Source organism: Camelus ferus, chromosome 6, assembly GCF_009834535.1.
Source record: "Camelus ferus isolate YT-003-E chromosome 6, BCGSAC_Cfer_1.0, whole genome shotgun sequence".
NCBI lineage: Eukaryota > Metazoa > Chordata > Mammalia > Artiodactyla > Camelidae > Camelus > Camelus ferus.
The window spans coordinates 41,308,482-41,323,532 of record NC_045701.1 but is presented as its reverse complement, the minus strand read 5'-3'; the positions used below and the strand labels follow the sequence as shown (position 1 = coordinate 41,323,532).

The 15,051-nt window shown below is 32.4% G+C and overlaps 1 protein-coding gene and 1 non-coding gene across 10 annotated transcripts in view; both read left to right on the top strand.

The window, feature by feature from the left end:
- RALGAPA1 (Ral GTPase activating protein catalytic subunit alpha 1) overlaps positions 1 to 15,051 on the top strand; it is a 204,608-nt gene that overhangs the window by 45,035 nt on the left and 144,522 nt on the right. For all 9 annotated transcript variants that reach the window (XM_032481878.1, XM_032481880.1, XM_032481881.1 and 6 more), the window contains exons 6-11: positions 1,403 to 1,580; positions 2,795 to 2,910; positions 5,469 to 5,607; positions 6,637 to 6,845; positions 8,523 to 8,762; positions 13,657 to 13,854. In XM_032481878.1, coding sequence (XP_032337769.1) covers positions 1,403 to 1,580; positions 2,795 to 2,910; positions 5,469 to 5,607; positions 6,637 to 6,845; positions 8,523 to 8,762; positions 13,657 to 13,854 — 1,080 coding nt within the window. The remainder of the gene's footprint in view (positions 1 to 1,402; positions 1,581 to 2,794; positions 2,911 to 5,468; positions 5,608 to 6,636; positions 6,846 to 8,522; positions 8,763 to 13,656; positions 13,855 to 15,051) is intronic.
- LOC116664612 lies at positions 1,590 to 1,706 on the top strand. Its single transcript, XR_004321130.1, has one exon. It is a non-coding gene; the product is annotated as a U5 spliceosomal RNA (small nuclear RNA).

Below are 15,051 nucleotides of genomic sequence, written 5' to 3'. Positions count from 1 at the left end.
ATTCAGCAGAAATACAATCAGTCCTCCATATCCATGGATTCCACATCCAAGGCGTTTTATATAAGGGACTTGAGCGTCCACTGATTTTGGTATCCATGGTGGGGGAGTTCCTGGAATCAGTACCCCGTAGATACTGAGGGACAACTCTACTTTGCTCTGTGGTCTCCAGAAGACAAAAATCATTCAATCATTCAACAAATTATTCTTCATTTTATCATAGCTATTGTTAGATGTAGAGGAAAGTAGGGCATCTATTAAAAATTTTTGGTTTTGTTTTTTTCTTTTCTTTTTTTTCCTTTTTCATTATCTCATTGTGCTATGGTAAGAGAAGCTACCCAGTCCGAAGGCATCTTGCTGTAGGTTGAATAAAAATCTCATATTGTAGGTACTTTTGGTGTCAAGGCTTCAGTATAGCAGTACAAAGGAGTAAGCCTTCCAACATGTTTATCTTGTTTCTAACTAAACCATGAGGGTGGCAGCAGTTGAATAGTGTTTAAATAGTGTTGAATAGTGTTGGCGGTGCCTGTTTGCAAAGCTGTGGAAGGGCAATATCTAAAGCTTCCAGTAAGGTTAGGTTAGTGAAGAACTTTGTATTTTGCTTGGAGACTTGAATTTTCTTCTATTTTCTCCTGTTCTCTTCATTGATTTAAATATTTACTGTCTTCTGCGTATGGGGCATTGTTCTAGTTGCTTAGAATACAGTAATAGGCCAGAATTCCTGCTTTGTGCAACTTAGAAGCAAGTTATATAAATGAGATAATTTTAGATAGATAAGCTTTTTAAGGACAAGATCATTGAGTTAGCAGTGTACCAGGATCCCCAAGACCATTCCTCCTTTTACCAAGCCCATTATAGCAAGGAACAGTCATTGCCCTCTCTCCTTGCTTGTTTTGTTTTGTTTTGTTTTTGTTTGTTTGTTTGTTTGTTTGGGGGGGTATTGTATTTATTTATTTTTAGAGGAGGTACTGGGATTCTTTGAACCCAGGACTTTGTGCATGCGAAGTACACGCTCAACCACTTGAGCTATATTCTATCCTCTCTCCTTGCTTTATGAATTAGACTTCTGGTGATAGGAAGGAGGGAAGTAAACAAGTAGGAAATGATTCTGACTTTTTACAAGTGGAAGTTATAGCATAAAGCTTACCTGATGGCTTTAAGTAGTTAGAAGGCAGGTACGTTTGTTCAAAATCCATAAAATTAGATTTATAAATAATGAAGGCCCAGTAAATTGTAATGGGTATAGTATTTCTCTTTCCCTCTTCTCCTCCCTCTCCATACTTTCTTCCTTTTCTTCTTCTTTGCAAACTGTCATTCTGTAATCATCTAGAGAATTTTGGCCTTGAAAGGAAGAAAATATTTCCATTTTAAATAAAATACTATTTTTCATTTTATTTTATTTTAGATTAGGCGGGAAGGTGTTCGTCTTTTCTTATTATGGTTGCAAGCTCTTCAGAATAACTGTAGCAAAGAACAGCTTTGGATGTTTTCATGCTTAATCCCTGGATTTTCAGCACCACAATCTGAACATGGACCTCGAACTTTAGATAATCTCATTAATCCTCCACTCAACCTTCAAGAAAGTAAGATTCATACTCTGGTTTCTCTTCAGATCGTACAAATCTTTCACCTTTTACTAAAGATTTCTGTGGAGAGGAACAGTTAGGAGTCTTTAACCAATTTTTTGAAGCTTTACTTTCTACGGGGCTAAAAAAAAAAAGAAAGTAAGATTCATGCGATTTTTTTCCATCATTATGAAAAAAATTTCTATGTGGTTTGTTTATATATTTTTTAATTTAATTTTTTTCTGGGGAAGGTATGTTAATGTATATTTTTAAATGTCTGTACATTTATTAACTGGGTAATCCAAGGCCATGTTTTTAAATGTAAGTTTTATAAAACCAAACTCAAATACAGAGAAAAGATTGGTGGTTGCCCGAGAGGGGTTGAGAGGGGGATTGAGGGTGGGTGAAATGAGTGAAGGAGATCAAGAGGTACAGACTTCCAGTCTTAAAGTAAATAATCCATGGGATGTAGTGTACAGCATGGGGGCTGTAGTTAGTAATATTGTATTGCAAATTTGAAAGTTGCTAAGAAAGTATATCTTACAAGTTCTTATCACAAGAAAAAATTTTTTTGTAATTTTGTATGGTGACAGATGGTAAATAGACTTACTGGGGGTGATTATTTCGCAGTGCATATAAATGTTGAGTCATTTTGTTGTATGCCTGAAAGTAATATAATGTTGTATGTCAATTATACTTCAATGAAAAAGTAAATAAATACAAATTTAAAAAATTAAATGTAGGTTTTATCATCCAGAAGTAATGAGGCCAGCAGATCAGGAAATGATTGCCATTAAAAAAACAGTTTGTTACTCACAGTCCCAGGAGGAGGGAGCATGCCACACCAAGGAGAGTGGCCACATGAGGAAGTACCAGGGTTAATCAGAGGTAGGGGCTTGAGGTATGGCTGGGGGTCATGGGCAAGAGCCCTTATTGTGGTTTCTCCAGGTGGGAATGTGTGAGGCAGGGTTAGCAGGCTGAGAACTGGCTAGTTTGGATAATTTCAGCCAGGCTCTGGGGCACAGAGGTTGTTTCTGGTTGTCTGGTACCTGGCCCTAGGTCATTGTGGTGGGCTATAGGATCACCTCAGATTTATTTCAAGTTTCAGTCATTAGGATATTTTCAAGCAATAATCTTTGCATATCTGTTTTGTAGTTAAAATTTTATTTGGGTCATATTATTGTATTATTTGTTTTGTAATTACACTAAACTTTTCTTTTGTCTCTGGATAGCTCAAGTCACTATAGAGGAAATCACTCCTCTTGTCCCCCCACAATCAGGAGATAAAGGACAAGAAGATCTTACAAGCTATTTTCTTGAAGCACTTTTAAAATACATAGTAATTCAGGTATGTGTTATTTTCTTTGATGTCACCCTCTTTACTATTCTGTGGGTAGTTCATTTTTCCCCCTCTTACCATTATTCTGTCATAGTAAATATTTGCTTATTTTTCTGAAATAGGAGTAACAAATTTTTGCTTTTGAAAATATGTTAGTGTGCTCTTCCCAAAATGAAAATTATTGAAGGGATTATGAACCTCTTAGAAAGGGAGCTGGAGAGAGAAATTTTTATAGTAGATTCTTTATGTATAAACCTTCTAATGTGAGCCAGTTGTGTTTGCTTTCTAATCTTTTCATGTATAATCAGCAGTTATGATATTTTAAATGAAAAATAGTAATTGTTTGATTTAAGGATCAGTCTGCCAAGAAACAGCAGCGGGGAAGTGGGGCTCGGGATGAGGTTAGGGGAGTGGAGGAATGTAATTTACACTTAAACGTACTTAAAATTTCTAGGTACATGTGTTTTATAAGGTAACCCATTCATCTCTAGTGATTGATGAAAACACTTTTAGCACACACTCATTTCTCATTAACTGTTCCAAACACAAAAATTCCCTACACCTCAGAAATAAACATTACAAAGTTAATTTGGACCCTGAATGAGATTGCCAGGGTTTGAATCCTGATTCTGTAGTTTACTAATAGTGTGACCTTTGGCAAATTACTTAACCTCCCTGTGCTTAAAATAGAGATAAAAATAATACCTATCCCATTTTGATGTTTGAGGCTTAAGTTACTAGTGCAGAGTACTTAGAAAGAATAAGTTAGAATATATGACATACAGTAAGTGTTCCATAGTGGGTAGTTTTTGTTATTGTCATTATTACCAGTTTTTCTTAAAAAAAAAAATAAATAAACAAAACTTGTATTTCATATAGTTTTTTAAAATTGTTTTGCTGGTTTATTGAGATACATTTGACATACAGTAAACTGTAATATTTGAAAAATACAATTTGATAAATTTATTACATGTGTAGACCCATGAAACCATCACTGCAATCAAGATAATGAACATACCTATCACCCTTAAAAGTTCTCATATCCCTTGGTAATTCACCCTTTTCTAGCTGCCCCCCAATCCCATCTCAAGGCAGCCATTGATCTGATTTCTTTCACTATAGTTTGCATTTTCTATATTTTCATATAAATGGAATCATATGGTAATATCTTTTTTTTTTGGTCTGGCTCTTTTTTTTAGCATAAGTATTTAAAAAATCATATTTTATCTGTATCAGTAGTTTGGTCCCTTTTATTGCTGAGTAGCTTTTCATTGTATGTATATCCTATGATTTGTTCTCTAGTCACCTTTTGTCGGGGGAGGTAATTAGGTTTTACTTATTTATTTAATTTTTAGAGGAGGTACTGGGGATTGAACCCAGGACCTTATGCATGCTAGGCGAGCACTTAAGCTATACTCTCCCCCTGTTATCCAGTCACCTTTTGATGGTCATGTGAGTTGTTTCCAGTTTTTGGCTATTACAAATAAAACTGCTATGAGTGGTGGTAAACAAGTTCTGTGTGAACATAAGTTTTGTTTTCCTTTGGGTAAGTAGCCTAGTAGTGGAATGGCTGGGTTATATGGAAAGCATATATTGACTTTTTGATACTGCCAGGCTAGTTTCCAAATGATTGTACCTTTTTATATTCCACCAGCAATGTATGAGACTTAAAGTTGTTTCACATCTTTACCAACAGTTGGTATGGTCAGCGTGTAATTTTAGCCATTCTAAAGATAGCGTATAGTCGTATCTCACTATGGCCCACTCTGGGCCTTTACAATTCCCCTACTTAGATAGCTTCTTCATCCTACTAGAATTTTCACACCCTACATTTTTCAGCTCTGCCTACTCTTGTCTACTCCCCTCTGTACTTCGTGGACACCATCCTTACCCCTCTCAGGCTCTGAGTCCCCAGTGGGCTGCTGCCTCTGTTGCACCTCCTTCATCAGTGCTTCCTATGGTTAGGCTCTGACTACCTGCATTTGATTGCCACTGTTTCATTCCTTCCTCCCCTCCCTCTCACATACGACTATTTTGTGTGACTTTTAGGCTGAATTATTTAGGAAGGGGAAAAAGGAAAGAACATTAGCAGCTTTGTCAGTAGTAGAGCTGAGTTTTAAGTCAACTTTGACAGTTTTTCAGAGTACATTTTCACTTCTAAGATTTTTGAAAGATAAACCGTTGACCCTTGAACAACATAGGTCCACTTACACACAGATTGTTTTCAATAAATACAAACTACAGTACTACACAGTCCATTGTTGGTTGAACCTGCAGATATGAAGGGCCAATTGTAAAGTTATACATGGATTTTCGACTGGATGAGAAGGGTTATTAGCACCCAAACCTACGAGTTATTCAAGGGTCTACTGTATAATGCATTTGCATGACATTAGATCAGTTTTGAAGGTACATAAGTATTTATACAGACACATACATATTTAGATATATATATGTATCTTTACAGTGTTAACAGTTTAGCTTATTTGCTGAAATAATCTTTACAAGCTTGTTTATAACAGCTAATAATTTCTTCTTCTGAAATGATTCTAATTGTTTATTTTTAGGTAAAAAGTTTAGAATGGAAGAACAAAGAAAACCAAGAAAGGGGATTTTCATTTTTGTTTTCACATTTTAAGAAATATTACTTGCCTTATATTTTTCCAAACATCTGTAAGGAGAATAGTTTATATCATCCTGTACTTGGTATGTAATCTTTGGAATTTTCTAAAAGATAACACCTAAGAATAAAACAGTCTTCAGTGTAAAGATGGCATTTTTTACCTGCAGAAAACTGGTAACATTTAATTTATATTGATTAATTGGAGATACACTTTCATTCATACTGAAAGTGGAATTTTATTAATAGAAAATTTTCATTAAGAGTGAAGAAATGCTTTTAAAAACTTATTCTCTGGATATTACCTATTGGAGAAATTAGCCCACCGTAAATATTTGTGACTATAAATTCAACTTAATTTTAATGTTTCATATATTCCTTAAACTATATTTAAAAAATTTTAAAGGTCTTCAAGGGTTCAATTCAGTATGTCTTGTTCAAATTCTGTATGAATAATTGTCATATATTTTGATCATATCTCATTCAGTATTTAGTGACTGTGCCAAAATGTCCTTTGGAACCTTGAAAGCTATAGCCTCAAGGAAAAATCCTGGGTTAGAATTATACCTCTGCCATGTATAGAAGACATTGATAAGCCTGTATGTGGAAATGTCCTTTTTGCACCAAGATGTTCCTGTTTTAAGCTCTGCCAAGTTTAGGCGACTAACAAGCTTAGGCATAGCCATTAGGGCTATAGAAGTGACTTAAATTAGAGTAGTAAACCTTTACCATTGAGAACAATGTTTGCTTTGAAAATATTTTTGCTGTAAAAATTCTCATATTTTGTATGATGTCAAAATATGTGTCTCAGACTTAGGTTAATTGAAGTGAGCTCTCATTAATTATACATGACTCAGGAAGTTTCTTTGTATTTAGGATTCATTGAACCTTTTAATGGCATTTTGCAAAAAGATGTATTTCCATATATCAGCCATATATGGTTTAGTCTTCTAGATTCCATGCTAATATCTAGCAAACTACTTTAAAATGTACTAATTCTATTTCTTAAACTAGAATATTATCACAGTGTTTTCTCAAGTATTTTAAAACACAAATTTATCTGAGCATAATTCCTTTCTTACTTTTGTTTTTTGTTTTCCTTTTATTTTGCATAGATATCCCACAGATGAGACCAAAGCCACATTATGTCATGATAAAGAAGGATGCTGAAACCAATGAAGCAATCTATTGTACAAAGGAGCCTTTCATTAAGGCTCGTGTTATTGTTATTCGTTGGCTGGTTTCATTCTGGCTTGAGCCAAAGCCGCATACAGGACCTCATATTCCTGGGATGGAAGGTGAAGTCTTGCCAAAGAATATTCAGGTAACACAAACATAGGGCGAACTTGTTAAAGTTAGAAATAGCTTTAGAGATTTGTCCACTTGATTTCAGTTGCCTTAGCTATAGAACACACTTAAAACAAGTAATAGTGAAAAACAAACAAATAAACAAACAAAAAATATAGTGATATTTTCTTTGTATAAATGTATTTTATAAATCCAAATTTTACCAATTATAGAACCAATAGTTTTCTTAGTAAAAAAAAAATGAAGTATGTAAGATATAGAAGATAATTTCAGTCATATGTGTCTCAACTTCTAACTTATTTCTATACTTTATGTTAATTGTACAGTACTAAAAATATCCTGAATTGTACAAATCAAAATATTCTGCATTGTGCAAATTCTTGTGATTAGAAACAATTTGCAATCAAATGACCTTCATAATAATTTTTAGATTTCTAGGTATTCACAGAATGCTGATTTAAAATCCTGTCCCCATCTCATTTCCCCTTTTTAAACCAAGAACACTGAACCTAGAAACATGATGTAAAGTTACATAGTGGAGGGACTAGTATTTAAAATTATTTTTAATTAAATGGTTTCCCTCTTTTTCATACTTTTTTTTCATTTTCTCCTTTTCTCTCATTGTGCTTTTTTTTCCTGAAGTCATCTAAATACAGTATTCTTAGGCTATTTTTATTTCCCTTTTCTCACATTTTGTCATTTAGTTTTAAAAATATTTTATGTGTGTGTTTTATATGCAGCTTCTTAAATCCTTTAAAAATTAGTTGGAGATATAAAGTGTGTTCGTTAGCATTTAGAAAATTTGACTAAATATTCCCCCGAGCCTTTTATTTATCTGTAGCAGATTATGTGATGTGTTTTCCCAAAAACTTTATTCCAGGTTTTCTGCAAAGATTATTAAATGTAGAAACTCTGAAGCAAAACTATTTTACTTATCCCAGAACTCCGTTAATTAAAAATCAGAGGTTTTTTTTAAATTGTGAAGGCATATTTTTGCTTAAACTTTTTTATTTTATAGGTAACAAAATGGACCAAAAATCGAGTAACTTACCAGAAAGTAATTTACCACACCACAGAATAGGGCTACTTCTATCATCCCATGGTAGTAATTTCTCTGTTACCACCTTAAGACTTACTTTTTCCCTAAGCTTAGGCATCATGGTCAGTCATGGTGAAAATACTGATAAGGCATTATAGAGTGTAGAGTTCTATTTTATTTTAGCTTCATTTCTACTTTTTCTTCTTGATTTTTCTTTTTGTTTTTTTTAAGAAGTTTTTGCATGTATAATTTTTGTCTAAGGTAAAATGGAGATATAGAGATGATTTTACACATTAAGACTTTATTGAGTGAACAGCCCAGTGTTAACTTATTTATTACTGAAGATCTGAGCTGACTCCATCTGTATTATTTTATCCAGTTTTAATTAACAACTTATTTGTACTGCAAACATATTGAAAAATAAACTTAATTGAATAGATGATTAGGGAGTATCACTATATCACTAAATACTGAGTTATTTCATTGCCACTTAATTATTTAGAGTGAATTCTAAATGAAACTCTATGCCTAGATTTTAAATAGTACTGTAAGTTACTTATAGAATGCTTTGGGCTTTGTCAGTATTTGCTATTTAAAGACAGAATACTAAGGTTAAATTATTATGATATTCTCCCCCTTTTGTTTTTATTTTAGAGAGCAGCTGCTAGTTTGGTATCCAGAGAAGAAAACAAAAACGATAATGCTGATAAAGCAGACAGAACTGCAGAACCAGAACAGTCTCATTCCAACACAAGCACTCTCACGGAACGAGAACCTAGCTCTTCTAGTCTCTGTAGTATTGATGAAGAACATCTCACAGACATTGAAATAGTTCGTAGAGTTTTTTCTTCTAAAAGAAGTAATGTAAACTTTGTCACAGAGATATTTCGTCAGGTAAAATACCTTTGTATTTTTAATTTGTAATATAGAGTTCTGTCTTTAATATTGAATATACTGATTTTTAGCTATTTAAAATTTATTCTTCATGGAATTGTTTTTAAAGTTCATATTTAGTTTTAAAATTTATTACATCTATACTTTAATATTTTCTATTTATATTTTTTAGCTTCTGATAACTTTAGTTTAATAATTGTCCCCTTCTTCCCCCAATATTCTTTCATTTATCAGAATAATTTTCTTAGTTACTCAGTTTATGATTTGAAACTTTTCTTCCTATCATTTGATTAATAAATTATGGTAAAATTACTATATACTTCACTCTTCAATCAATAAAAAGCGGTTTATAAGAGGAGGTGTTTTCATTGTTTTTATCCTTCCCTCAGAGGCTCAGTTTTGCCCTGTATGGCATTCTAAAATTAAATTTATTTAAGGCAGGTATTATTTAGAGAATAAAATAAAGAGAGGGAAGGAAAATGAATAAAAGCTATTTCACATAAAGATAGCTAGAACTCCCTAGGTGTACATTCTCAATTACATAGAAATTTTGTCGGGAAATAAACCTTATGAAAAGTAATCATTTGCTCTTAATAGCAAAGGTACTTAAACTTTTGCAGGTAAACATCATTGAGTTTTGTAGCTGAAGGGGATCATTCAAGTCTCATAGCACGTAAGTAGTAGACCCAGGACTAAAATACCCAGTTTCTGGTTCCCATGTCCGTGCCCTTTATTCTGTGTCAGACTGCCTTTACATGCCAGGGAGCTCTCCAGACAAAGCAGATCTTCATCTCCTACATGTTTATTACATAAAACAAGGCACGGGGAGGCATTAGCTCTGTCTAAGTTAAACAAACTTGCTGTAACATTTTTTCTTGCTTTGGCAGTGGTTCTTAGTTGCCAAGGTTAAGGTTTGTGTTGACATAATATATGACAAATGGGAACGGAAAGATTTAATGAATATTGTTGGGAATACTTGTGGAAAAATTTAAAGCTTATAGACTTATTCAGGTTTTCTAGTTCTTGAGTCAGCTGGAGTATGTTAATTTTTTTAGGAATTTGTTCATTACATGTGTTTTCAAATACATTCTCATAATCTTTTTAACCTCTGAAGCATTTATATTCATGTTCCACCTTTTCATTCTTGTTAGTGTTTGTTTCTTGTTTGTTTCTTGATGATTCTTACCAGGGATCTGTCAATTTTATTAGTCTTTGCAAAGAATGAACTTTTGGCTTTGCTGATCGTCTGTGTTTTATGTTTCTTTTTTTTTAAATTAAGTTTTGCTCCTTGTTATTTCTTTCTACTTTTCTTGATTTTATTAGGTGGTTCTTTTCCTAGCTAACTAATTAACCTCGTATTTTTCTCATAAAAGTATTTTTGAGACTACTAATTTACCTCTTACCTGTTTTAGCTACAAAATCTGATATATAGCATTTTTGTTAGTATTCACATCTAAATATTTTTTAATTTTCACGTTAATACCTTTTTTGACTTACGAGTTAGCAGTGTGTATCTTCCAAACATACAAGATTTTCTAGTTTTCTTTTTTCTTCAGATTTCTGATGAGATGATTTTGGTCAGAGAATACAGTCTATATAATCAGTATGTAGCCAGTCCTCATAAATGTCCCATGTTCTTGAAAAGAATGTATTCTTTACTGGTGAGTTCATGATTAGTAAAATATTAAATCAAGTTTGTTATTGCATATATCCTTACTTAAGATTTTTGGTTAGTGTGGCCTCAGTTTTGGAGAAAAATGTGTTAAAATCTTATATTCTGATGGCCATTTGTTTCTTTCTATTCCATGAATTTTCCTTTGTATATTTTGAAGCTATATGATTAAGTACATATATGCTTATAATTTTATATTTTTTTGGTGAATTAAGCCTTTTATTTATGGCTCTTGTCATCTGTAGAAAATATTTTTGCTTTAAGTCTATTTTACCTACTTTTCATACATTTTTATCACGTTTTATTAGAATCAGCCTTGTGTATTTCTTTAATCATCTTATTCTCAGCCTTTTTATACCATTAGATTTTTATATCTGTTGTAAATATGGTTGAATTTTTAAAATCTTTGTCATAACAGGCATATTTATTATAATTACTGATATATTTGGATTTACTGATACTGTCTTATTCTATTTCTTTTTCTTATCATGTCTGTATTTCTTTTTTTCTCTTATTTTCTTTTTGCTTTCTTTTTAATTGATGTTTTTTCATTCTGCATCCTTCTCATCACTTGGTTTGAAAGTTGTACTTCAGTCCTTTTCCTTTAGTGATTACTATATAAATTTTAACTTACATACTTCACTTTCCAAATCTAAAGTTGTTATTTTTTACCTCTTCCTAATTAATAGGGGGATCGTAGAACCTTGTTACTCTAATTTCTCCTCCCAACTTACATATTATTTTTGTCAAATAATCCAGTTCTATTTTTCATGTTTGTGTTTTAATTCCAGTATTGTTATTCTGTGCATTCAATATTGATTTCCATGTAGTTACATTCATCACTTCTTTTGATTGTAATTTCTTCCTTTTCAGAGCTCCATTTAGAATTACTTTCCTCTGCTTGAAGTTCATCATTTAGAATTTACTTTAGTGGATGTCCATTGGTGTCAAACATTTATAAGTTTTTGCTCTGAAATGTCTTTATTTTTCACACATTCTTGAAATATTTTTTCCACTAGACATGAAATTCTAGATTGACAGTTATTTTCACCTAGTACATTTCAGATACTTGGATACTTTCCCACTGTTTTCTGTTTTACATTGTCGCTGTTGAGATATCAACCAGCAGTTGAACTCCTAGTGCTTAATAGGTCGTTTATCTTTCCTCTGGCCCTTTTTAATATCTTTTTTAAAATATTTAGCATTTTGTATTTTACTGTGGTACATCCAGGTCTAGATATCCTTTTATTTATTCTTCAGGGGATACTTGGGCATACTGTCTTTATGAATTAATATAATTTGACAGTTCTGGAAAATTTCCAGCCATTATCTCTTTAAATATTGCCTCTTTCCATTTTTTTATTGCTTTTCTAGAACTCTGACAAAGATATATGTTAGACCTTCCCACTTTATATGTCTACTAATCTCTCATTTATATTTTCAATCTCTTTGTCTCTCTATGCTACATTCTGGATAATTTCTTTTTAATTATAACTGTTTCTGGAAGTTGGCCAGTCTGCTTGGTTAATTTTATTGTTTCTGGTTCATTACTTATATTTTATATATTAATATTAAACATAATTATTTTACACTGATTGATCACCCTGCCACCACCACCTCCCCCTGTATTTTTTATGTGTCAGATTTTTAGCCATGACTGATACCAGTCTTTCCTCAAGATCCTTATTTAGTGTGTAGACAAAATCAGATTTGGGGGGTGGTAGGATGAATGTGATATACTCTGGTCTTGAATACGTTCATCTAGCCACTTGGGATATAGGGTGACAGTTTATACAATAATGAATATCTTAGCTCTCGATCTAATATTTTTAAAATTAATAAACTTTATTTTTAGAGCAGTTTTTAATTCATAGCAAAAATAAGCAGAAAAAAACAGAATTCCTATGCTAATTTTTAAGTTAATTTTTCAGTATCTGAGAATAGAACTTTTTTGAGATTATGTGAGTCTTTTTAAAATTTATTTGAACTTTTTTAAGGAATGCTGAGCTGTTGCTTTAACTGTAAAATAGTCTTAGAACAGGCAGGGATGATCAAAATTATGTCATTGACCATTAAGCTGCTGGAATATGAGAATGAAAACTTTGGAATGGGTTTGTTAGATGGAGGAAAGTAGCAGGTAATGTAGTTTGCTAGGGAATCAGCAATAGCAAAATAAGTAAAAGGGTTACCAGCCAACATTAAATACTCTGTTGTTATTATTATAAGAACTTTTCATCTTTATCTCAAGAAGCTGATTTTCTTGGCTAGTTTCACTCAGATATAATAAGGTCATTTGAACCCAAGATTATTATTAAATATACCTACTGGTTAGACTAGAGAGTAGCAGATTTTAGATAAAGTGTGTGATTTTGAGAGTGAAATTAATTAGTAGTTGTAAAAAGAAAAGTTAAAGTCAATTTAATTCCATTTCTATTTGTAAATAAAAAGTACAGTGAAAATGTTAACACAAACAACGTGCAAACAAAAGACTTTGGGTAGTGAGAGTATGAGTCTTTTTATTGCTTTATTTGTACAAGTGTGAGTTGTATAAAAAAATTGTTTTCTGTGGCAGTGTAGTACTTTTGTGATGAGGAAAATGTTTACTTTTTGTTAAAACTTAAGGCAGCCCTGAAAGTACCTCAAGGAAAGAATAACTAAGATATTCTTTTTCATTTTCTAAGTATTTTGCCTTATTATTTAACATATGTAACTTTGGATATATATGTATATGTAAAATGAAAGAAGGCTATAACTGTTTTGAAATATGCTTAGAAAAGCAAAATTCCCTTGTTGTATGGTATTTTATGACTTCTTAGGCATAATTTTTAAATTAAAATCTTCTGATTAAAATTTATTTCAGTGGTAATCTTAAAAAAAAACCCAATAATATAACTTTTAAAAATGTGATTTATTATGAAAAGTTGTATTTATATTAAGCTTTTAGGAGTTACAAGGAATATGTTCATTTGAGATAGATAGTCCAATTGAAACAAATCTTTGCTCCTTGTACTGGAAATCAGTGTCTACCTACCAAAAGTATTTCTACCTCAATGTATTTACACATTATTTGGAGACAGAAGTTTTTTCTGACAACGAATTGGTTGACCTTAACTCTTTAAGAATCATTTATGTCTCACATTTTGTAACAACTTAGAAATGTGTATGTTAATGGTTTGTGGCAAAATAAAAGGTGTCATTTTCTCTATTCTTTTTTTTCACTAGGCATTTTTATTACCAATTTGTGAAGCAGCAGCTATGAGAAAAGTGGTAAAAGTGTATCAAGAATGGATCCAGCAAGAGGAAAAACCTTTGTTCATGCAAGAGCCTGAAGAAATTGTAACCTCTTCTTCAGACTTACCGTGCATTGACGATGTCACAGACCATGATACTTCGATGGAAGAGGGAGAAAAGAGAGAAGAGGTAAATGATAAGACTTAGGTATTTTAGTATAAATTTAATAGAATAGATTTTTCACAGTATTGTGATAAATGGGAAGGTAAAGCTACCTTTCAGTATACAGTTGACTCTTGAACAACATGATTTTGAACTGTCTGGGTCCATTTATACAAGGATTTTTATAATACTGTAGTACCACACAGTCCACAGTTGGTTGAATCTGCAGATACAGAGAAGTCAGGGATACAGAGGAACCGTGGATACCGAGGGCCGACTCTAAGTTATACGCAGATTTTCGACTGCTCAGAACATTGGGATCCTGACCCTGGTGTTGTTCAAGGGTCAACTGTATTTTGCAATTTACATAATGTAACAGTTACCTCAGTACCCTATCTCAAAGCTCTTTGGTGTTACAACTTTAAAAGAGGTTGTATTCTGATTCTTTAAGTCATTGTTTAGATCAAAACTAGATGCTGTTATAAAAGGTATAATATTAAAAACTGTGGTACTAGATCAAAATGGGTGTTGTAGTAAATACATCTTAGAGTGATTACCAAACTACAGTTCCCTTGCCTGTCTTACGCATTTAGACTTCAGGGAGAAATGGAACCATGGACCCAAATTTCACTTCTATTCTCTCTTATCTCATCCTTTCTCCTCTGTGAGAAAACTTCAGTATTTCTTACCACAGACCAGCACTTAACAGGTCAGAAAGCTTTTTATTCTGCAGTCAGCTCTAGTGCAAAATTTGTAAGAAAGGATTCAGAATATTCTGGCTTTTGGTTTAACCCTCATCATTAGTCAGGTTCTCATCAAAAAGTCGCAGTCTGACACTGACATATATCTTACTAAATCCAGATGGGAGCGATTTGATAATCACCTTGCTGGTTAATTTAACTTCATCAGTGGATTTTATCATATTAACATATGAATGAACAGGCAACGTTCTATAGGGATTCAATGAATCAGTATGTATGTATAAATTTGTATATATGATATATATGTATAATGGCATGCTCCCCTACTTGTGGAAGGGAGAAAATGTAACTAAGAAATATAATTGAAGTAAATAAAATTAACCATGTCAATTATAAAATAACATTCACAGTTTTATTTGTTACACACCAATAAAAATGTCCAATTTTGCATCAAGCTAGAAAATAAAGCTATCAGTCAAAATAATTTGTTTTCCTCTAGTTTTTTTGTCATGAATTGATAGCT